The sequence below is a fragment of the Schistocerca nitens genome, chromosome 1, assembly GCF_023898315.1.
Source record: "Schistocerca nitens isolate TAMUIC-IGC-003100 chromosome 1, iqSchNite1.1, whole genome shotgun sequence".
NCBI classification, from domain to species: domain Eukaryota; kingdom Metazoa; phylum Arthropoda; class Insecta; order Orthoptera; family Acrididae; genus Schistocerca; species Schistocerca nitens.
Window position 1 is genome coordinate 201,052,325 of NC_064614.1, and position 25,887 is coordinate 201,078,211.

At 41.2% G+C, this 25,887-nt stretch overlaps 1 protein-coding gene across 1 annotated transcript; it reads right to left on the minus strand.

Annotated features, from left to right (window-relative positions):
* Nucleotides 1–23,095: 23,095 nt before the first annotated feature.
* On the minus strand, nt 23,096–25,102 carry LOC126235101 (lymphokine-activated killer T-cell-originated protein kinase). The gene is made up of 5 exons (XM_049943839.1): nt 24,904–25,102; nt 24,223–24,603; nt 23,775–24,077; nt 23,306–23,434; nt 23,096–23,233 (listed from the first exon to the last, which is right to left on the minus strand). The coding sequence occupies exons 1-5, from the start codon at nt 24,983–24,985 to the stop codon at nt 23,229–23,231; spliced, it is 900 nt and encodes a 299-aa protein (XP_049799796.1). The 5' UTR covers nt 24,986–25,102; the 3' UTR covers nt 23,096–23,228.
* Nucleotides 25,103–25,887: the final 785 nt, after the last annotated feature.

Sequence of the window (25,887 nt, forward strand, 5' to 3'; positions counted from 1 at the left end):
ATTGCTCTACTTCCGGCGCCGCCATTGCGGTTTATCGGCGCGCTACTTCCTGCCGCGCCCAGTCTTATCAGTAGTCGCTTCCGCTACAGAGGCAGCTGCACGCTCATTCCATTCGAGGCAGCCGCACAGTATAGACAGCCATGCTGTTCCGGAGGAGAAGATGTGCAAGAAGATGCAGATTGCCTGTGTACAAGAATGTTGATACATTTAATCTAACTCCGAAGAATACTGCTCAGCAACAGTTATTAGGAGGGCCAATTGTTTTTGTAGGGTGCAAGATTAATTTTTCTTGTACTACTACAGAAGTTGTTTCTGGTAACTCTTCGTTGACTGTTGCTATAATTAGAGGAGGTGATGCTGCACTTGGAGGACTGTTTATTTAGTTTATTATTTCATATTACTTCTACACATTGATCTTACCAAAATCCGAGAAGCGATTCTTCTTGGTGTTTTAGCTCCCTGGGGCACTCTGGGATGCTCTCTGGGTCACTCTGGGATGCTCTCTGTCTCATTTTCCTTTTTTATGTTAAGTATAGAGTTACGAACCGACCTTATCTATCTCGTGAGATTTTTTTTTTTTTTAAAGTATAGGTCTACTTTCATTTAAAAGTCTTATCTTTTCTATACTACAGAAAAGTTGAAGTGCTCTGGCATGAAGAGATTGCTCAGTAACAATTATTCACTTTTTTTGAAGGTCAATTATACTTTTTACTACCGATTGCATAATTTTTTATCTATGAAAGAACAACATTAAATATGAAAACTAACTTGAAGCTCGGTCTTTTTTTAACGTGTGTTACACGTTAAGTCATATCAAATACAAATGTGCGGTAAAATTTTAAATAGTGGCATAAATGACTTATCTTCTGGGCCCGAAATTTTTCAAATGGCTGATCCTCAAGTGTTACCGGTACGTTTTGAATGAGAGTTATAACGCCCCGTGATTTAAGAAATTCACTGCACATTCTCACACGTAACATACATCATCTTGCGTGGAAATTTACTTTGAAAGTAACTCTTCTCAAGTCACTATTCGTAATATTTTCCAGTGATCTGTTAGAAATGTAAACAATTGTGACACAAGCACATCGAATGCATGTTAGTTGTTATGGACGTACTGCATAATCTTCGACCTATTTTTTAAGCCTTTGACACTTTTCGGTGTCGGCAAACTGGTCTGTGCATTGTGTAAATTACTCATTTTCTACGCAACTAAACTTTTATTTTGGTGTTATTCTCTGATTTATGTTTCATTGCTGCAGTATTATTCAGCAGTAGTGGGCTAAAGTTCTTTGTCAGCGTATCAGATCTTACACTTCAAACCTACAAAAATTTAACTGAAATCTAAAAGAATGAAAAATCCCGGAATTCTAAAAAAATTCCCAGGTTTTTTCTGGATGAAAAAATTCCTGGGTTTTTCCTGGATCTCCCGGATGTCCTGGGCCGTATACACCCTGGAAGGGGAAAATCCAGATGGCCCAGGTTGTCAAGCACCCACTGAAGTTAAGAATGTAATGTTCAGTAGCATGTTGTGTCACAGGGTGGTCTATTTTGTTATTGTTCACAGTTTGGCAGTGGTCGCTCATCCTTTTAGACAGGTTTTTCTGTCGCCCACCCAATCTTCATAGCATCCTGGTCCATCCCTGTGCCACTCCCAATACCAACCCCTTCCTACAGGTATCATATTCCTGTGGAAGACCCAGGTCATCCTTTTGGACAGGCTTTTCTGTTGCCCGCCCAATCTCCACACCATCTTGGTCCATCCCTGTGCCACTCCCAATACCGTTGTCCACCAGCTTTCCAGAATTGCAGAGATGGGAGCTACCATTACAACACAATCTCTGCTCCCTCAACCTACTGTCCACACATTCTCCAACCAACAATACCCCCCCCCCCCAAACTATCACCTCCTCCCTATTCAAGCCACGTTGCCCTCTGCCATCACACCGTCTGTCTTCCCTCCTCCTCGCTACTCTCCTTTTCCACTACCTCCTCCCCCCATCCACCTCGCAGCATCCCAGTGCTGAACCTGTTGGATCTTGTCATGTCACATCCTAGTCCCTGCACATTCTGCCAGACAGTGCTCTTCCTCATTCCCTGTATCCTGCTATGCCTTCTCTTCCAGATCGCAGCTTCCATTCAGTGTGACAGTTGCATTCCGGTCCAAGCTGTGTGTGTGTATGTTTCTCCTTTTCTGAAGAAGGCTTTGGTCAAAAGCTAAATGTGTAAAGACCTTTTCAATGTGCATGTCTGTAATTCAATGGGTCATCTTTATGAGGAGTAGCAGTCCACATTTTTCCTTATATTGTTGATATTGCAACCTAAAGAATTACAGTGTCACTGGCGAACTTCCCAGTTTTATTTTTTCTCCCTGGGCTGTAATTTCTTCTCCAAATTTGTTCTTCGTTTCTTTTCCTGCTTGCTCAATGTACACATTGAATAACATCGGAAATAGGCTACAGCCCTGTCGCTCTCTCTTCTCAACCACTGCTTCCCTTTCACATCCTTCAGTTCACATAACTGCCATTTGGTTTCTGTACAAGTAGCACACAGCCTTTCACTCCCTGTGTTTCATCCCTCCTGCCTTCAGAGTTTGAATATATGAAGGGGTTGGAGAGATATAGTCATAAGCCACATCGAACTAGTTTTGAGATACAGCGAGTTTAAAGTTCCACGGAGGTCTGAAAATGTTTAATACAAAATAGAAACCTTATTTCTACTGCAAACACTTGCTTAATACTTGTGAAGCACTTTGTTAAATAGTCAACTCCCTGCATGCTATAAAATATTAATTTTAGAATGATTCTAATTAAGATGTAGTCAACGGTGGCTTATGACTATATCTCCCAAAAAACTGTTTAAAACATAAAGTATGAATTTGTAAGGATTTATTTTAACTACTCTTACACAGCAATCGGAATATATAATTTTTACACATTAATATATACATATTAGGTATCTGAGATGTATAAATTACTTTTTCATTGATACAGTTACATCAAGGAAGTTCCTCTACTTCATCATTGTACACGTTATTTCCAGTACATGACCGAAAGAAATCTTGATTTGCTGCAGGTATGTATGGCATAAGAGACAGTACATCATCAATTTTTTCTGGTTAATTGGTAGTGGCTTTCTGTACTTTATTGGCAGCTGATATGGATTTGGTTCAACTAGCCTTCCTTTCTTTTTGACACGAATATCCACTGACATGAAAGCTCCTATGTCTGAATAAGAGTGCTTTACAGTTAGCTAGAAGGGATCTTCAGACTCAAACTTAAATTGAGTAGCTTCACTGAAATGGTGGGGATCTCCAGACACGGATTCTGTTCGTTTTGAGATCTATGTCTTCAGGCTTTCCAAACTTCTGAAGTCTTCTCTTTCCATTGTAGTTACAATGAAATGTTTTGGACTCGCAGATTTTATTACTTGTGCCCATTCATCTGGAATGTACACTATTGGACGTCTGTTTCTTGCATACCTTTCAATGCAACCAAAATCACGATCGCAAGGTAGCATGGTGTGACCAACCACGGGGAAGTAATGCTGGACAGAATCAAATCTTTTGGTAGCAACAAGGGACCTTTCCAAAGCAATAATAGTCCAATTCTTTGCCTGACCCTTGCAGTTGTCTATGATTATGTGGAGATGTTATGTCTGAGGATTAGTTATCTCCAAGTACTTCAATAAGCAGCTCCCAACCTCGTCTGAACCCCATCCTCCATCTTTCTCGCTCCACAGAAACATATAACCCTTATTTGATCCACATTCGTGGATACCATAGTTGTATGTCCATATTTTCCTGTTGTAAAATGCTGGACCAACTGTTAGTTTAGGTGTGGGGAATGTTTGCTGCATGCCCATTGCTATCACATGATGCTCTTTCGAATTTTCTTTAGCCAGAGCAGTTAAAGATGCATTCATATTTTGTCCTCTGTCAGCCTTTTTGAGATGCAGTTCATATTGTTGTTTCTTCTCTGTGACTTCTTCTGCACATAATTCTGGGTTATTTATTGCAATTAGAAATCCATCACATTTTGAACAAGTGTCACTTTTTGGTAGTTTGAAGCCTATGTTAAATTCAGATATGAAAATTTCTCTGAATTTACTTTCAGATACTGCAGGAACCTGCTTTTCCTTGCAGTATTCTGAGTATTTATCTCGAAATAAGGAAGCAATTGTGAGATTACAATCCAAATACACTTTATTGGGGTTCTGTTTCCTACTGTAATGACTGTTATATTTCGGTATGGCATTTAGAATTTTTCTAACACTTTGTACAGCTTCGTCTTGAAATTTATGTGGGTAGTTTCCATGTTTTCCTGAAAGAAAAAAAAAGGAGAGCTTATATCCTCTTCCTAATAGAAATATTTGTATACTACTCAGTTTGAGTACATCCCTAACTTATAGCACAGAGTAACATACAAACCTCTTCCATCTTCTTTTGGCACTGCAAATCCCTGCTTCATTTGATGTTGGAAATTCCTCACTCTTCGTGCATGTATCTGTAAGCCATGAACCCTTGGGAAAGCTTCCTTGCAGATCATGACTTCCATTCCACATACCCTCACATTATAAGAAAATGTAACTTCCCTGGATGATATTTTCGTGGAAATCTTTTTTGGATAGCTTTGAAAGAAATTATGACAAATATAACAAAATGAAATAAATATACAAAATATTAAACCATTTGTATTTAAATAGTGAGCAAACCTCCGCTTTTCGGGTTCCATTTTCATACAGTTCATCAGGTAAGTATTCTGGGCATTAAAGTTTCCTATGTCCCAAAATGAATGAAAAATGTTTTCTTCCTCTTTAAGCAGTTTTGTGAAGCAGTTATTTAAACAAGTACAGGGACTTCCTATAGTAGCAGCCTGAACACTCTTGTGGGTTTTTAAAGACTTATACTGCTGACCAGCATTTCGTCGACGTTTTGCTTTATTTTTCTTCCACTAATCAATATTTCGCTTTCTTTTCCGTGAAGGCTTTGGTTTTTCGGGTGATTCTTCGTTTATTCTACTTATTTCAAGCTATAATATGAAGAGCAAAATAGTCTAAGAATTTGCGTGAGATATAGTCATAAGCCACACAAAACATTAAATTTCACTAAAATCACATTAATAAGAAAATATTTTTTACACATCTTTTGCTTTTGAAACTACATTATTGCACCATTAAGCAGTCATACAAATGTGCCCATTAAGTTTCATCATTAACACACAGGACAGCTGTCAAATGCGTTGGCAATATTGAGACAAACAAAGTCACAAGCCACAGGAAATTAATCACCAGAAATAAACCGTTTTATGTACTTACCGAAAAATCATCTGAGCTGGAACTGCTGGTTGATGGATGACAAGATTCATCACTGTCAGGATCCAAAGGGTAAAGCTCTTAACTTCCACTACTGTCTGTGTCAAATATGCGTTGAAGACCCGAAGACGCCTCAGACGTTCCTGACCCACCTGCCATTTTGCCGTGGCTTATGACTATGTATCTTCTGAAATTACCACCAGATGGAACAGCATAGAACTGCACTCCATCATAGCCTGCCATCTGTTGCAGCAACAAGGAACTTTTTCAACACATTGTGAAGAAGACATTGTTAAGAATGCCGCAACATGAAAAACTCAATTTCGCAAAAGTTGTGGCTTATGACTATATCTCTCCGAGCCCTTCATATCTCAGTCAGCACTGTCAAAACCTGAATAGTAGGGGGAAACAAAATGAAACTTTGTGGATTGAGAGGCAGTATGAGACCACTTATCAGTATGATGCAGGCACTGATTCAGTTGTGAGAGATGTCAAAGCTGATTTATGCTTTTCCGAATCAAGCTAACCAACAACTGTCTTAACTGGTCGTTGCTATCCAGGATACTGGGACGGAGTTGACATCCAAACTAGTTCCACACATGGGTCGTCAGGGACGGACATGGGGATCTTGCTAACACAGGTGCAGTCAACATCATGCAATCAGTTCATAGATAAACATACCATATGTGGATGAGCACTGACCTGTCAAAAATGGTACTACAATACTCTCATATGAGATGAAACAGATGAGGGTGCAGGATGTCCACGATGTACTGCTGTGTAGTCAGAGTTCTTTCAATCACTGCCAGTCATGCCCTGAAGTGATACCTGATGGCTTCCCAAACCATGACATCAAAAGTAACGCATGATGAAGGTTTCTCGGGTCTCCAGCCGGGTGGTAGCGTTGATATCTCGCGACGTTTCGGGAAGTGTCATACTACCCATCTTCTGGCAAAGTGTCGAGATTCGCGGAGAGCGGGCTATCTATATGCGCGGTCACCCCCCTCCACTAGACCCCAGGTGGCTGCAGTGGACCAGCGGCGTGCGCGCGGTGGTGGGGATGGCAGTCGCGTTCGGTTCTCGGTGTAAGCATTGTTTGTGTCCACGGCGGAGGACACTGACGGGCGCGCTCCTGACGGATTGCCGCTATCGCCGGGTTCCATGCTGTGCTGAGTTGGTATCCCTCGTCTCGGTTGACCAGATTCTCGTGAATCCTTATTTCTATGGATTCTTTGATCACGCTTTCCCAAAAGCCAGATGCTCGGCACAGTACCTTCGTGTTTTCGAAGTTGAAGGTGTGTTCTTCATTGATGCTGTGTTCTGCTATGGCTGATTTTTCTGTGTGACCTAGTCGCACACATCTGATATGTTCTTTGCAGTGTTTAGATATGCAGCGCTGTGTTTGCCCAGTGTATTGCTTTCCGCATTCGCATGGTATACTGTATACTCCTGGTGTGTTAAGGTTCAGCGCGTCTTTGGCAGAACCTAGGAGCTCCCTCGTCTTCGGTGGTGGTCAGAGAACGGTTTTGATCTTGTATTTTCCCAGAAGTCATGCAATTTTGGCCGAGAGCGGACCCACGTACGGAAGGAAAGCGAGTCGTTTATCTTCTTCTTCTCCTTCATTATTTTCTTCTGGGGTTCTCACTGCTTCTTTCTTCCTTTTAAGTGCCCTGTTAATCTACGTTCTACTGTAGCCATTTTGTTGGAAGACTTCTCTCAGGTGTTGCAGCTCGGATGGTAGGCTGTCTTTGTCGCAGATGGCGCGCGCCCTATGTACCAGGGTGGTCAATACTGTTTGTCTTTGTGCTGGATGATGGCAGCTTGTTGCATGAAGGTATAGATGCGTATGTGTCTTCTTCCTACGTACTGCATGGCCTAGTGATCCATCTGCCTTCCTCTTAATTAAAATATCAAGGAAGGGGAGGCATCTGTCGATTATTCTACTACAAGTTTCCCGTCTTACTTCCTCGGCTTCCTCCTTTGGAAGCCCTCATACTACTTCTTCCAGATCTCGATTCCCTAAGAATAACATATCTGTGGAAGAACGAGCAGCTCTCCGGTCTCTTAGAGATGACCCTGATATAACGATCCTACCAGCGGACAAAGGGAACGCTACAGTGCTGTTAAGTACTGCTGAGTACCGACAGAAAATAAACCTTCTGCTACAAGACGAGGCCTACAAGAGGCTGAAGAAGGATCCAACCCTGACGATGAGTAGAAAGACGATAGCTCTGCTGAAGAAATCGGACTTACCAGAGCAAATGAAGAAGCGACTGTACCCCAGAGCTCCAGCGATACCACGCCTCTATGGACTCCCCAAGATCCATAAGGAAGGGGTACCTCTGAGACCGATTGTGGACTCCATCAACTCTCACAGTTACGAACTTGCTAAATACCTAGCAACACTGCTCAAACCCCTTGTGGGACACTGCAGCCACCATGTGAGAAACTCAGCCGAATTCGTAAAAATACTCAGGGACATGCGACTGCAAAGGGAGGACCTACTCGTGAGCTTCAACGTGACGTCACTTTTCACGAAAGTGCCTCTTCAAGACTCCTTGGCACTTTTAACCCAGCACTTTGAACCACAAACAGTCAGCCTCTTCGAACACGCACTAACAACCACGTACTTTCAGTGCAACAGGGAACTCTTCAAGCACATTGACGGTGTGGCGATGGGCTCCCCATTGGCTCCTGCGATTGCAAACCTCTATATGGAACATTTCGAGGAGGTGGCCCTTCAAACTGCCAGACAGAAACTGAAGCACTTCTTCCGCTATGTCGACGACACTTTTGTCGTGGGGGGACATGACAAACAGGCACTAGATGAGTTTCTTGAACACCTCAACAACATCCATCCGAAAATACAATTTACAATGGAAATGGAAGAAAATGGATGCCTCCCCTTCCTTGATATTTTAATTAAGAGGAAGGCAGATGGATCACTAGGCCATGCAGTACATAGGAAGAAGACACATACGCATCTATACCTTCATGCAACAAGCTGCCACCATCCAGCACAAAGACAAACAGTACTGACCACCCTGGTACATAGGGCGCGCGCCATCTGCGACAAAGACAGCCTACCATCTGAGCTGCAACACCTGAGAGAAGTCTTCCAACAAAATGGCTACAGTAGAACGCAGATTAACAGGGCGCTTAAAAGGAAGAAAGAAGCAGTGAGAACCCCAGAAGAAAATAATGAAGGAGAAGAAGAAGATAAACGACTCGCTTTCCTTCCGTACGTGGGTCCGCTCTCGGCCAAAATTGCATGACTTCTGGGAAAATACAAGATCAAAACCGTTCTCTGACCACCACCGAAGACGAGGGAGCTCCTAGGTTCTGCCAAAGACGCGCTGAACCTTAACACACCAGGAGTATACAGTATACCATGCGAATGCGGAAAGTAATACACTGGGCAAACACAGCGCTGCATATCTAAACGCTGCAAAGAACATATCAGATGTGTGCGACTAGGTCACACAGAAAAATCAGCCATAGCAGAACACAGCATCAATGAAGAACACACCTTCAACTTCGAAAACATGAAGGTACTGTGCCGAGCATCTGGCTTTTGGGAAAGCGTGATCAAAGAATCCATAGAAATAAGAATTCACAAGAATCTGGTCAACAGAGACGAGGGATACCAACTCAGCGCAGCATGGAACCCGGCGATAGCGGCAATCAGTCGGGAGCATGCCCGTCAATGTCCTCCGCCGCAGACGCAAACAGAATGCTTACACCGAGAACCGAACGCGGCCGCCGGGGGCGATCGCCATCCCCACCACCGCGCGCACGCCGCTGGTCCACCGCAGCCATCCGAGGTCTAGTGGAGGGGGGTGACCGTGCATATAAATAGCCCGCTCTCCGCGAATCTCGACACTTCGCAAGAAGATGGGTAGCATGACACTTTCCGAAACGTCGCGAGATATCAACGCTACCACCCGGCTGGAGACCCGAGAAACCTTCATCAATAGTTTACGCCGGGAAAGCCTACAGTCACATATAAGAGTAACACTGCTGTGCCTCTCCAAACCATTGGAAGAATGGAATCTCTTCCCAGATTTCCACCCTATTCATTGACAGTCATCTGGGGTAATGCAGAATTGTGATTTTTCACTGTACAAAATGAAATGCCATTCATCAACAGTCGCTTCCCAGACACCTAGTTACTGGTAGCCTACATATGGGACAGCAACTCCCTACTCTGGCTACTGTTAATCTCTGACCACTTGTGTGGGATGACACAGAATGTTGCAGAGTCCAGTACTTGGCCTCAGATGGCAGGTGCAGATGTGAAGGGGTTATGAAGAGTTTCATGCACAATATGGCAATCCTTTCTTGTAGAGGTCAAACATGGTCAACCAGAACCTTGACAAGTATGTCTGCCCTCATTATCTCATGCTGTCCAACATCAGGCTACTACCATATCCGAATGCCCCACAGAACTGGATGCTGCATGATCCAACCAGCTAGCCAAATGGGAACCTGCAATGAGGCCCCTTTCAAACTTGGTCAGGTGCTGATAATGCTTTCTCACATGAGCACATGGCCTCTACATGTCCTTCCTAGTCATCACCAACATGAAGCTGTTTACACTCCTCATATATATTACCACACCAGGTAACAACACTAGTGTACTCTGATGGCCTGTCTCTCTGTCACAGTGAATTGCAACCCTAATAAATTACATGCCCATCAATTGTGTTTACATGTATGAAGTTACATTGACTCCAACGCTCTCTTCTGGGTGCTTCTTGGTCAGGCAGCATGTAAATGTAGGTTTCCCTTTTCCAGTCAATCTTCTAGGGTCAGTATTGCCTAGGGTGTACATTTCTACAGAACTCAAACTGACAGTTCTCTGAGGTCAGCTTCCACCTGATTTGTATTTCTCAGTAAATAATTCATGTCAATTTTTTGCAACTATGACTTATTAAACTGATGGTTTGCTAATATTCGTACCTGTCGGCACCTGCCTTCATGTGATCATTACATTCTTGAAGCTGGAAGAATGGTCAATATTCAAGGATATGACAGGAATGATCATTTGAAGCAAAAATATCTAGTAGACAAGGGCTCTAAAATGTGTACCTCGAGAGTTATGAGCACTACTTCATCTTCATTACTGTTAAATACATCTCTTCTACTGAATATTTTACAAACCAGGTGGAATAATTTTGCCATGGCTGACTCTCCTAAGGATGTGAATAATTCTGAGAGAATGTCTTCTATTGCAGGAGCCTTGTTTCAACTTTGATCGTTCACTGCTCTGTAAAATTATTCTCTCAGGATCATACCTCCCAAGTCATCTTCGTCTATTTCTATTTTATTCTATACTATTGTCTTCCCCCTACATAGTCCTTCAATATATTCCTTCCACCTTTCCCTTCTTTGCTTAGTACTGGTTTGCCATCTGAGCTCTTATTAATCATGCACCTGCTGCTCTTTTTTTCCAAAGATTTCTTTCATTTTCCTGCAGGCAGCATCTCTCTCTCTTGTATTTCTCATCTAACCACTCCCACTTTGCTATTTTTCACTTCCATTTAATCTCATTTTTCAAGAAACTGTATTGTCTCCTTTTGTCATTTAGGTCCATTACCTCATGCATCACTGAAGGCTTCTTACTTGGCTCTTTTTGGCTATTGATCCTCTGCTGCCTTCACCAGTATGTCTTTCAAAGTTATCCACTTGTGTTCTATTTCATTCTTTCCCAGATTCAGTGCATCATTGTTTACCACAGCAGAACATCAAAACTGACATCATTACCATGAGACATCCATCACCACACATGCAGCAGGCAATGTATTAAAATCTGACTTCAAAATCTCTGTCTACGAAACCTTCTTTCTTGATTTTTAAACCAAGTATTAGCAGTGATTAAATTACGCTCTGTGCAACATTTTACCAGGCAACTTCTTTCATTCCTTTCCCTCCAGTCCATGTTCTATTATTTTCACTTCTCTTCCTTTTCTTACTATTAAATTTTTGTCTCCCTTAATTATCTGAATAATATACTAAGCTATTTGGCATATAAACTTGTACGATTGTGGTGAGTGTTGGTTTTGTGTCTGCCTTGGTTACGGTAATGTGTTCACTATGTCATTCTTAGTAGCTTACCTGCATTCCTATTTTCTTATTCATTATTAGACCTACTCTGCGTTACCACTTTGATTTTATATTTACAATCCTGCATTTACCTGACCAGAGTTCTGTTCTTCCTCCCAACACACTTTACAAATTCCCATTATAACTTTAACCTATCCAGTTCCCTTTTAAAATTCTCTTACCCACCTAGTCAAGTAAGGGATCTCACATCTCACACTCCAACCCATAGAACGCACTTTGTTTTTCCCGACTATGACATCCTCCTGGGTGGTCCCTGCACAGAGCTATGAATGGGTTTTTTTGCCTCCAGAATATTTTAGGTTGCACTTTCAGCATTGCTATCTGTGTCATTCAGGAATGCAAGCCACACCACCTCAACAAGTCCCATGGCTCATGCAGAGACATTAAACATAGAGGACTAAACATTAGCAGTCCATTCCTGTAGGGAAAATATGGAGACAGGAGGAGTTGTGTATCAGAAAGTAAAATAGACCTCAAATCATTTCGTACCAGTAGTTTCTACTCCTGGAAAAGTACTTACAAGTGTTACAGTTTATGTAGATCTATTCTTGCAAAAAGGCCAGCACACAAAAGAAAGCAAAACAATAGTCTCCACACACTAATGTGACTGAGTATTCTGGAAGATTCAAATAAAAGGGATAATTTACGAGCATTACATAACACTTACATGTGTTCTGTTATTTTTCCCATGAGAATTACACGGCAAAGCAGTACACTAATTGAAACCAATGTTCTATAGATTGATGTGGTCGCTGTGAGTGGCTAGGTGTTTTAAGGAGAGACTTTAGGTCAGTTACACAAGGATTAACAACTCAATACACAGAACTTCTTACCCCATCCTTACCTAAGGTCCACGAACCTAAACATCCTGGCTGTCCCATAGCTGCTAGCATCAAAGTACCCATTGAATGTACACTCCTGGAAATTGAAATAAGAACACCGTGAATTCATTGTCCCAGGAAGGGGAAACTTTATTGACACATTCCTGGGGTCAGATACATCACATGATCACACTGACAGAACCACAGGCACATAGACACAGGCAACAGAGCATGCACAATGTCGGCACTAGTACAGTGTATATCCACCTTTCACAGCAATGCAGGCTGCTATTCTCCCATGGAGACGATCGTAGAGATGCTGGATGTAGTCCTGTGGAACGGCTTGCCATGCCATTTCCACCTGGCGCCTCAGTTGGACCAGCGTTCGTGCTGGACGTGCAGACCGCATGAGATGACGCTTCATCCAGTCCCAAACATGCTCAATGGGGGACAGATCCGGAGATCTTTCTGGCCAGGGTAGTTGACTTACACCTTCTAGAGCACGTTGGGTGGCACGGGATACATGCGGACGTGCATTGTCCTGTTGGAACAGCAAGTTCCCTTGCCAGTCTAGGAATGGTAGAACGATGGGTTTGATGACGGTTTGGATGTACCGTGCACTATTCAGTGTCCCCTCGACGATCACCAGTGGTGTACGGCCAGTGTAGGAGATTGCTCCCCACACCATGATGCCGGGTGTTGGCCCTGTGTGCCTCGGTCGTATGCAGTCCTGATTGTGGCACTCACCTGCACGGCGTCAAACACGCATACGACCATCATTGGCACCAAGGCAGAAGCGACTCTCATCGCTGAAGACGACACGTCTCCATTCGTCCCTCCATTCACGCCTGTCGCGACACCACTGGAGGCGGGCTGCACGATGTTGGGGCGTGAGTGGAAGACGGCCTAACGGTGTGCGGGACCGTAGCCCAGCTTCATGGAGACGGTTGCGAATGGTCCTCGCCGATACCCCAGGAGCAACAGTGTCCCTAATTTGCTGGGAAGTGGCGGTGCGGTCCCCTACGGCACTGCGTAGGATCCTACAGTCTTGGCGTGCATCCGTGCGTCGCTGCGGTCCGGTCCCAGGTCGACGGGCATGTGCACCTTCCGCCGACCACTGGCGACAACATCGATGTACTGTGGAGACCTCACGCCCCACGTGTTGAGCAATTCGGCGGTACGTCCACCCGGCCTCCCGCATGCCCACTATACGCCCTCGCTCAAAGTCCGTCAACTGCACATACAGTTCACGTCCACGCTGTCGCAGCATGCTACCAGTGTTAAAGACTGCGATGGAGCTCCATATGCCACGGCAAACTGGCTGACACTGACGGCGGCGGTGCACAAATGCTGCGCAGCTAGCGCCATTCGACGGCCAACACCGCGGTTCCTGGTGTGTCCGCTGTGCCGTGCGTGTGATCATTGCTTGTACAGCCCTCTTGCAGTGTCCGGAGCAAGTGTGGTGGGTCTGACACACCGGTGTCAATGTGTTCTTTTTTCATTTCCAGGAGTGTATATATGCCTACGTCGATCAACCCCTGCAGCATACAGCACGACACCAACCATTACCCAGATCTTACGTAAATCGAAGGGGAGAGGACGGAAAAACAGGGAAGGGAAGCAACTAATGACATCAGCTGCATCGGAACTTTTCCTAGCAAGAGCGTATGTAATCTGTGCCTGTCCCAGTCTATCAACAACCCCCCACACACAACAACATCCCTTATATACATGGTCTGTCTGCTGCTGAACATTTCCTCGATCAGCGATCACTGATTCCATACCTATGACCTCCTTCCTGCTTATCTTAATCAGCTTTAGACTTACTAACCACTGCTTTACCTTTGAGGGGCAGGGTCACAAACAGATCAGTGGCATTGCTATAGGAATGAGGATGGCTCCTTCCTATGTCAACCTTTTCACAGGTTGCTTAGCTGGCCCTCTACTGCCGATTTGATTTACATACATTGATAACATCTTTGCAATATAGACTCGTGGTGAGACTGACCTGTTAGAATTCTTGGAATACCTAAATACATTTAGAATCCCATGCCACTTTCCTTGATGTTGACCTCATACTCACAGAGGGTCTGCCACATGCTTCTGTTCACATTAAACCTACTAACAAATAATAATGGGTGATTTTATCTCAAATCATACAGGTCACGTCAACTCATGGTCATGAATTATTCTGGAAAAAATATATAGTAGACCTCTATTTCATAAGTGCTAAGAAATGAAGTATTTTTGTTTTATATTAATTTTTGTAAATGGTACAGCCTTTCAAAAATGTATGTTTTGTAAATAGCTCTTAAAACAATAGAGAACAAAAAATTTATAACTAATAAATCAAAAGTACTAAAGACATGGCAGATGTTTTGCATTAATGCTCCCTCTTAGTGTGTTGAAATTTAGTTGGCACCCACACACTTATGGGCTTCCTTTAACTTACAAATTTAAGATGAAAATACGAAATTTAAGTTATTTTTTCCACTTAATTTTTTTTTCTAATTTGCGTACTCACGGAACGCTATCTTTTCTGTCATTATGAGATATTACTGAAGTAATTCTAAACAGTATCTTCTGTGCTGTAGCTATCTGTATTATGTAAATATTTATCACTAAAATGTAAAAAAATGCATTTTTATGATTATTTTCTCAAAAACCGCCATCCAAAAACTTTCGAGAACTACACAAAATATTCAGTAATTAAAACTTCCGGGCTAAGAGGCCGTGGTCCAATAGTAGAAATACTTCTCCCTGACGTTTCGTTGCCAGCTGCGGGCAACATCATCTGAGGTGAGTCTACGTGAGTCATAGACTCACCTCAGATGATGTTGCCCGCAGCTGGCAACGAAACGTCAGGGAGAAGTATTTCTACTATTGGACCACGGCCTCTTAGCCTGGAAGTTTTAATTACTGAAGACGCCGGCCGTGAAAGCCTACACGCTATGATTACACAAAATATTGTTTGATTAATATGTTAGAAGTCAGTGCAAAGACAGAGGGCAATATTTTTCTATGTCAAATGTTGAAAATTTTTCAACATTGTGCATATTTCGCATAATTGAATTTCTAGTTAAAATACGCATGTTGGCAACTTGCATATTTTGCTTCCCTGAATTTCTAGTTAAAATATACATGTTGTCAACACTGTTTCCCAGCACTCTTATGTTTATAACAAATGAGTGAGAACTTGCACATAAACCATTCTGCATAAAGTTTTGTTTTTGGTATGAACTTTTTGTTAGACAATGTCAGTGAGAAAATACAATAGCGAAAGAGTGAGATGTATGGACTACGAAAAAAGATACAAGAAGGTGGTGTTTAAGAAAAGTGAACAACACTTCACAGTTGTTGAAAATCTGTCCAAAGTATTGCACAAATATCTTGGTCCTCAAGTAATGGTATTAGCATCACACCTGTTGTGCAGGAATTGCTACTACACTCACTACAAGAAGAAATTTATTGACAACCCACCTGAACTATAACCACCCGAATGTGAAACTGAAGAAGACAGTGCAGATGTTAAATTCCTGGGTGTGAAGTTGTGTTGAAAGTTAGCATTTCTACTGTTGCCCCTACTATATCCCTCCCTTAAATGTCCAGGAAAGGTAAGAAGCATAAGAAGAAAACAGTATGTAAAAAGAAAAGTGAAAGAAATTGAAACAAGTTTTACACAAGCAATACCTTCAAAACTAAGTGAATTGCATAAGGTAGATGCACTTGGTGCAGAAGCCGAAGATAGTAATATGTGCACAAAATGTGATGTGTGGTTTCAAACTCTAAATACTATCTCAGCAGTCACCTACACTGACAAGTTACAGTTACTGATACCAGGTACCTACTCCAAGCAGCAGCTACAGAAATACATACTCACTTGCTCACATTCTTTGATTTAAAAAGCTCATAAAATATAGAATGAGCACAGTATTTGAGCAAGCCCAGATTCTTACTGTGAGCATCTGTTGCATGATGGCACACTTACTGTTGCTCTGGAATATTACCTAAGTGATGACAGAGATTGCAGCAGGCAAAGTCCTAACTAGGCTGTTACCTCTGTTAGTGAAAAAGGTCAAAAGGTAAAAAGATGTAAAGATCAATAAAACAAACATATCTTGTAATGGAAAAGGAGAACCAATTTAAAAATTGGTCTCACAAAATTCTACTTCTTATGACCAAAGTGAGTAACATGCCAGCCAGTGAAGGAAGTGTGCAGATGTATATGCTGTACTAATTTGAAACTTGTTTGTTTCGCCATGACCATTGTCACAGGAAAGAAATGCACAGAGGTGGACTGGATGCTTCTGCATATATGTCAAGAGCCGCAAAATACGTGCTGGCTGCAGGAGTCTGCAATGTGTCCTAGTGCCAAAGTGATGGCTGTTGAAGTATTACACCTTTAGGATACTGAGGTAACCTATGCATTGTGGGAGGGAGGACAGCTGTAGAAGAAGACAGTAGAGCCAGAGAAGTTTGTTACAGAGGTTACACATTGGGTCATGAAAGGAATACCTCACCATCATATCCGGAGGATTCAGAGGCAGGCCGTAGCAGAAGTAAAGTCAGCCACATACCAGAATACTGACACATTATTCTTCATTTTGATTTTGTTAAGAACTGGCCTGTTGCTTTGCAGAATGATAATCGATGACATAGCAGCTAGAGGCCATGTTTGTTTATTTATTTATTTATTTACACGTCAAGTTCCGTAGGGCCAAATTTATGAGCAAATCTCCAAGGTCATATAACGTGTCAGTACATGAAATTACAACATAAAAATAATAACAGATAAAAATAAATGTTTATGAACCTGAAAAAAGTCAGTCCATAAGTTTACTTACAATAACAATCAGCTTAATTTTTCAAGGAACTCCTCAACAGAATGGAAGGAGTGACCCCATGAGGAAACTCTTCCGTTTCGATTTGAAAGCGCGTGGATTACTGCTAAGATTTTTGAATTCGAGTGGTACCTTATTGAAAATGGATGCAGCAGTATACTGTACACATTTTGCAGAAGAGTTAAGCAAGTCCAATCCAAATGCAGGTTTGATTTCTGCCAAGTATTAACCAAGTGAAAGCTGCTTATTCTTGGGAATAAGCTAATATTGTCAACAAGAACTGACAGTAAGGAATATATCTATTGAGAGACCAATGTCAAAATACTCAGACTCATGAACAGGGGTCAACAAGAGGTTCGTGAACTTACACCACTTACTGCCTGAACCGCCCATTTCTGAGCCATAAACATCCTTTTAGAATGGGAAGGGTTACCCCAAAATATAATACCATACAACATAAGCGAATGAAAATAAGCAAAGTAGACTAATTTTCGTGTCAAATGATCACTCACATCTGATATCATTCAAATAGTAAAAATGGTAGTATTAAGTCTTTGAACAAAATCCGGAACGTGAGCTTTCCACGACAGCTTACTATGTATCTGAACACCTAGAAATTTGAACTGTTCAGTTTCACTAATCATATGCCCGTTCTGTGAAATTAAAATGTCAGGCTTTGTTGAATTGTGTGTTAGAAACTGTAAAAACTGAGTCTTACTGTGATTTAGCGTTAGTTTATTTTCTACAAGCCATGAACTTAGGTCATGTACTGCACTATTTGGAACCGAGCCAATGTTGCACACATCCTTTACTACCAAGCTACTCTCATCAGCAAACAGAAATATTTTAGAGTTACCTGTAATACTAGAGGGCATATCATGTATATAAATAAGGAACACGAGTGGCCCAACACTGATCCCTGGGGCACCCCCCCCCCCCCTCCCTCCACTTGACAGTACCCCACTCAGACCCCACATCACAGCCGTTATCAACATTGTGAATAATGACCTTTTGCTGCCTGTTGCTAAAGTAAGAGGTGAACCAATTGCAAGCTACTCCCTGTATTCCGCAATGGTCCAACTTCTGGAGCAATATTTTGTGATCAACACAATCAAATGCCTTAGTTAAATCAAAAAATATGCCAAGTGTTCGAAACCTTTTGTTTAGCCCAACCAGTACCTCACAGAGAAAAGACAATATAGCATTTTCAGATGTTAAATGACTTCTAAAGCCGAACTGTACATTTGATAACAAACGTAGTTCCTAAACATGTGTATGTGACTGATGGTGCAGCAGTTCATTTTAAAAATTTAATTCCAAATGAAAGTATATTAAGAGGGAACACTGTTTGAGAGAGAGGGGGGGGAGGGGGGGGGAGGGAGGGAGAGAGAGAGAGAGAGAGAGAGAGAGAGAGAGAGAGAGAGAGAGAGAGAGAGAGCGCTAGCTCTTCGCTGGGAAGGCTGCAGCCTGTTACTCTGTGTGACACGCAGAGATCACAGTATACATTAGAAGACTTTGTAGTGAACCACTTCATTTTTTGTGTGTATGACAATCAGTGGCAGGTTGGACAGATAATAAGTGTCTCTCATGAGCCGCAATATATAATTGCCTCCTTTACGACACCTCATGGTCCTGCTAATGCTTTCAAGTGGCCGTCATCAAAAGTTCAGTGTGCAGTTCCCATTTCCCAAGTACTGCTCGTTGGATCATCCTTGCCCACGTGCAAATTCAGCTCAGCTGTAGGAGTTCAATGAGAAACATATGAAGGAAAAAAAAAAAAAAAAATGGAACTCTTTTCAATAGTGAGGTGTTGATTGTTACATTGTAGGCCATTTTAATTCATGGAAAGTCATGAAGAAGTAAAATCATGACAGAAGACCATAATAATTTGTGAACAATAACATAAAAAGAAAAATGGGTATAAATATTCTATTTTTGTTATAAAATGTTTCAAACAAAACTATGAATTGTTTTCCCACTCACTTGTAATGTTGTAAAGCAATTATTTTGACTCGTAAGTGCCAGTTTTGCATGACTTTTACTTAAAATCAGCAATTGGTTTAAATATTTAAGTATCCATGATCTTTTGAGCTTCAGGGTAGAGCTAGGTCTACCTAAAAATGTCTCATGTTATGTACAGACAAGTATTGCCCACTCTGGTTGTACTTTCCCTAAGTACAATGACCACATAACATACCATGAAATTTTTAGAGATATTAGAATGTGGGTTTTGGAGAAAATTATTTTGAAAAAATCAAAAAATTTCAGATTCTTTAATCTTTATGTACAAATATTTTGACAGTCTAAGAGTTTCAGGCATTAATGTGATAGCTGACAATTAGCAGTCCTTCCATTTTATCATTTCTCAAAGACAGTTACCACCCTCCGATTACTCATGTTTTCAAAACATAATTTTGAAATTTGCAAAAAATCTAAGTGTGTGTGCATTAATAATGTCTCATAGTATTGGTCACAAAGTATTTACTGAAAATAAATTCAGATCTCTCTCACTTTTGGCTTCTTTATCGCAAGTTTTCAATTTTTCCTTTTGTTATGACACGTTCACAATTACTCTCATTTAGAGACGTCTGTAGTGTTTTAACAAATCACCAGAAAATCAAAATATTGTAGTTTTGGAGAGGTATCATATGGAACTTCAACTTTATTTTTTTAGTAAACTTTGAAAAAGTGATGACACACATTCATTCTTGACGTCAAACAGTCTCTCCCGTACAGCCTTGGAATTCAAGGCAAACTTATTCGTTCAGATGCAGTCTCTTTACATAAATACACCATCATTCACACCTCAGCCTTCTTTAACCTAGTTCAAAAGCATATTTCCCATCAGTCCAATTATGGTATTGATGATACCCCAAAAAACAAGTTAAGAGTACACCTCTTGTCACTTATTATTATCCAGGTCTTGAATGTATTAATCTCCTACTTCAACAACACTGCTCAGGCCTCCTAAAATCATCCATTCTGTTCGACATTTTGCCCACACACCTAGAATATCTTTTTGTTGTCCTCCCAATCTCCTTGTCAGACTCTATGCTTCTTCTACAACCAGTTCTGTACCCTATGGCTCCTACACCTGTGACACCCCCCCCCCCCCCAATATCACTTACACAGGCAAAACATATGCTATCAATGGGAGAGCCATCAAATGATGCATGTCATGTACCAGCTGCTATGTAAACACTGTTCGGCATTTTACATTGGTATGACTACCACTAAGTTATCAGTTAGTATGAATGGGCACAGGCAGAGGTTGTATACTAGCAACACACAGTACATTGTTGTAGAGCATTCTCTACATGACAGTTGTCACCTCGGCGCCTTTTTTACATGTGCCATCTGGATTCTTCCCGCAAACATGTTTCTCAGAACTCTCCGTGTGGGGGGGAGATTATTTTTTAGTGTTTAATGTCCTATCGACAACAAGGTCATTAGAGACAGAGCACAAGCCTGGATTAGAGAAGTCTGGTGAAAGAAATTGGCAATGTTCTTTTGAAGGAAGCATTCTGGTTGGTTGGTTTAAAGAGGGGGCAGGGGGAAGGGACCAAACTACTAAGTCATCGGTCCCAACCATTCTGACATTTGTCTTAAGTGATTGAGCTGAATCACAGATATCAGGATGGCCAGACACAGGTTAGGACCATCACCCTCCTGAGTGTGAGTCCAGTGTGCTAGCCACTGCACCACCTCGCTCAGTCTCCAGGTGGGGACTCGCATTCCATATCCTTCATTCTCACCACCCACCTGGCCTTAATTTCTTCAGTCCCAGCATTTATTGACAGTAACAATTCCTTTTTTAACCCCTGTTTAGTTTTCTATAGGTTTCATTATCTCACCTGATTATTGCCCCCCCCGCCCACTCTACCACATACCATGCACTTAGCTTTCCGATCTTATTGACTTGAACGATGTTTTGGCAGTAAACTGTCTTGTGTATTACCCTGTCTTCCACCTTCTTTAAGGCACAGGTTTTCAAATGTCATCCGGTGCAGTCCCCAACAATCAGGCTTACCTTATCGTCCAATCTGGTAAGTCTCCCCTGACCCGCAGTTCTGGTTGACTTGTACAAACTCTCTCCCTTTTTTAAACCTCGCCAATCGTTTTCTTCCACCCCTCTTCCTTCCCCTTCAACACTTCTACCAGGAGGAGGAGCCACTGACTCCAAAAGCTTGCAAATTTCAGTATCTTTATGTCTGTATTCTCCTGGTGTTGCTCGGATAGTAGATATTTTTATCCATCCAATTACAGTATATGTTTCCAAAGATTGATTATTTTCATTAATAAATGAAACTTAATAATCTAAATTTTTACATGTTTACATTTCAGATCTCTTGAAATGTGTGAGCCCTGCAACTTGTGCATTACAGGCAATATCAGATTTTTACAATGAAATTGTCAAAAAGTTTACTTACCTTCCCTGCTTTTGTTCACCAATGTCTTCTGTCACATTTTAGCGCAAATCATTGAGGAAAAAGTATTGTACAAATCACAAAGTACACAAAATAGGTGGTGCCCACTTTAGAACCAGAACCCCCCCCCGTACACACAAACAAGAGAGAAATGCAAGGGTTTGCAGATTTGCAACTGGAATGTGCAGATTGAGTTGCATAAAGAAATATTGCTGCTCACATATCACCCAATGTCAACGCTAGAACATAAGATTTTTTCCTTGTTATAAACAATATTCTCAAATTAAATTTCATGTGGCAATTTCGTTTAACAATATGCTTTCTAGAACTTGTCGTATCGATAAACGTTGAAATAGTGTCTGCCATGTAAGCAGGAGATCCCGGGTACGAGTCTCAATCGAGGCACATATTTTCAACTGTCCCCATTGATATTTATCAACGCCTGTAAGCAGCTAATGGTCTGGATTTCATTTTAATTTCATTCTTCGAGAGATGCAAGATCACCTTCTTCACCATATTCATATACATAATGATAAATGTTTGACAGTCTTCCTTGTTTTGCTTGACCTTATTCACCAACATGTGTTGCACTCCTTGCCTGCCTCTAACCATGTAGCAGTACTACCCTCATTCTACTGGAGTGATGGTTGAATGTCTTTTGAGTCTGTGTTTATATAAGTGTGTGTAAACAAAATCACACTAGGCTAACTTTTCACCACTATCAAATGGAAATATAAAATTCCGCTTTAACATCTTTGTAACCAGTAACAAACCAATATGGTAGTTTGACACTGGTCATCACATGAAATGAAGACCAACACGAATTCACAATTTCATTCATTACTGAGATATAGGTGTAAACCTATCTTGTAATGGAGCTATGGCACTGTTTTGTGACAAAACACTCAATGCGTAATATAAGTTTAATGATTTAACTCTTGTATGCGTGCCTTGAATTTGTGGATTTTTGTGTAGTCCGGCCATTTCAATGGCTGACATTATGACAGTTAAACCACTATCAACATACAGAGTTCTCTAAGTTCAGTTTCCTTTCAACTCTGGAAGCTCAACAATGAGTTTGAAATGTTTTTAAATTCACCACTCCCTGGATGAATCAATACCAGCAAGCATTTTGTAATTTGACCAGTGTCAAAAATTAGGCTAAAGTTATGCACCAGAATCCCCCCTCCCCCCAAATCCAGAATCTTAGTTGTGGTGACAGACTGATTTGCAGCACAACCAGAGGGCTAGGTTAGATACAAAGGTGACAACATGGTTGCGACTTGGTGAAGCCAACAAATGTGAAAGTATCAAATCTGGTCATGGTAACAACCTGAGCCTAATGTTTAACACTGCCATACTGAGAAATACATGGGGGAGGAGAGGATGGGGGTTTCCTACGTGCAACAAGACATTTAGCTAGCTGACTGGCTAGTTCATTTGCACACCTCACTGAAAAAGCTTCCAGGCAGTAGGGCTATAATGATTTGGCATTATAGAATACAAAAAATTTTCTTTGCATTATGCAAATAAAAATTTCATTCAGAGTGTAATAATGAATCAACATTTAAATTATATATATAGATATATATATTTTACTGTAAACAAACAAGTTCACAGCAAGTTGTCCAAACAACAGCATGTTGCCAAAGAATTCAAAGATAATTCCTCTCATTGAATTGACTTTGAAGACTGCTTCCTCAACCTGCAACAAATACACATTCATTTCGACTTTGTATATCAGCACTTATTACTAATTTTTAATAAATATACTTACATTTCTCCAGATACGCTATTACTTCACCTGCCGTGGGTCTAAGATTTAAATCGTGTTCTGTACACCAGTTGAATAAATGGATGATAGGCTCATATTCTTGGCTTAAGCAAGGCAAATCAGGTCTTGTTCCTGAAGGAGGAGGGGGAAAAGATTATTCTCATTTTATATGAGCCACAGCAATAAACTTTGCATAGTCTGCTATCTCTCTAATGCCTATCAAGTACTATCACAATACAGGAGATGAGAAAATAAAATGAAGTGAACGACAGAAAGAAGAGTGAAAGCTTACCTTACAAGTCTAAAATAATAAACCAGAGGGCTGAACAAGTCTAGGAAAGCCAAGGAAGAGATGGGCACTATAACAGACAGGGGTCTAATGCCTTAAGTGCAGAAGAAGAGTAGCAATACTTATTTTGTAATTAGGTCTATATTAATGACATCCAGAGCGTTGGAGTGATTTGTTCAATACCTAGTTTTTCATCAGTGCTGTCATCTAAAGAACTCCCCGATGACCCACAGCCATCTGATCCTTTCTCAGATGATGATGATGATTCTGCATCCATGTGGGGCGGATGAAGTGTCATCATCTCATAAAGTACAAGACCAAATGAAAATATGTCAGCCTTACTGGTTGTTGGGCCAGAGCCCATTGGCAGTACCTCTGGAGCTGACCACAGAAGTGTGCCAATGTAATTGTCTTCAGGGTTTATTCCATTCTCGTCGAGACGTTGGGCCACCCCAAAGTCACATAATTTTGCAACTTCAAAATTACCTGTGAACACCCACAATGACACTATTTAGATTTCTGAGTTACACACAAAAGGATTAATCACAGATAATGAACGCACACAACTACACTGTTTACATTTTTGTGTTACACACAAAACAGTAAATCACAGACGATGAACACATGTTACCTTTGATAAGTATGTTGTATGACTTGATGTCTCCATGTAAGATCATGCACTCCGAATGCAAGTACTGCAATGCATTTGCTATATCAAGACCAACTTTTTTAATAATAAAAGGTGGCAAAGGAGCTTCACACCGTTCTAAGAAATCTCCCAATGAAATTTCACATTTTTCCATTGCTAGGCATTTACTGCCGTTCGAATTCAGCTCAAAAGCACGGAATTCTACTATATTCGGGTGCTGTAATTTCTTTAACAGGTCTGCTTCAATGTCCAAACGTTTTTCGTAACTCCTGTCCATGCTGCTCCTCAGCAGTTTCTTCACTGCCCAAGGGGATCTCTCGTTCCCATTGCACGGCGACCTCTGCATACTATACACAGAGACACCTAAAAACGGCGTGAAACATATTTTATCTTTTTCTCCCTCATGACAAAAATTTGGAGGGTAAAAACGGTTTACATGTTACACAAGGCCATGAATACAGCCTTTATTAACATAATGAAAGAGTAGAAATTCAAAAATACCCTCATCCGCCGGGCGTTTTACTGACAGGCAGAGAATAAAATTACATTCAATAATTCAAATGCCACATTAGCGATAAACTACTTACTGTACAACTTTGAGGTTTCACACTACATATAACTGTTAGAAAACAAGAACGCGAAACATAGCAACACGAGCCTTACCTGTGCCAAAACCAATTTTCCTCATTTGCGGTGTAGGTGGGATCAGACGGTTCCTACCACGCGTTTGTATTGGCGTATCCATGGCAGGACGCAAAACACAACAGACAAATCTAGACTGTCAACCTCACTCGCACGGCAAAACCCACTCAAAACACTATTCCTTCGGAAATACAACAGCGAATGCCAAAACAAACTCAATTCAAACTGCTGGCGGCACATCAAAGATTACCACACAACATACATCAGTGATACAGTATTACATTTTTTTCTGATCGACGTCCAGTCAGTAAAATGTTTCGAAAACAGATATATTTGCTTTATAACAAAAATATAACTTATTTTTATTCACACCTTAATTATAAAATCGCAGTACAAGCGACAGTGAATACAGCGTCATATGAACGTAGCATTTTAACATCGTTTCACACTTGACGGAACGGAGCGAAACTTCTAAACAGTATGCATTTCAAATAGCGGCATTCAAACGGGCCGTCAACAGAACGATAGTGGACGGGAGGGACGTCAAAGTGAAGGTTGCTCCGGAAGTTGTTTGAAGGGCCATTGTCGTCGACTGCAAACATCGGGAGTTAACCTAATTTCGCTAAACACCCTCGTACTACTAGTAGCTTACTTTGCGCGTTCGCGATTTCTTCAATTATATTTTATTATTTTGCTTTGTTTTAGTGACAATAAAGTTGTTCCATGACGACTTAGATATTTTTCCATTGAATACCCTTCCGCAAAACAGGCTACATATCTGAAAGTAAAAAAAGATGTAAGTTTTAGAATATCTAGGTATAGAAACAGCCTACATGTTTGTATATAAGAATATAAACTTAGGCAGTAATTTTCATTCAGTAACCTATTATAACACTAAATTACATGTAGGCGTGGATCAGATGTGGATGAAATTCAGAGAAATACTATTGATGACAATGGAGAGTTTCAGACCAAGTAAATTATTAAGAGACACCATAGATGGTG

What these genes read in the sequence shown, in the direction of transcription:
- LOC126235101 (XM_049943839.1), bottom strand. Translation starts at nt 24,985, where the DNA reads ATGGATACGCCAATACAAACGCGTGGTAGGAACCGTCTGATCCCACCT. An exon ending in GAAAATTGGTTTTGGCACAG is followed by an intron (nt 24,604 to 24,903) that starts GTAAGGCTCGTG and finishes CGCCGTTTTTAG; the next exon opens with GTGTCTCTGTGTATAGTATG. An exon ending in ATACAACATACTTATCAAAG is followed by an intron (nt 24,078 to 24,222) that starts GTAACATGTGTT and finishes GGGTGTTCACAG; the next exon opens with GTAATTTTGAAGTTGCAAAA.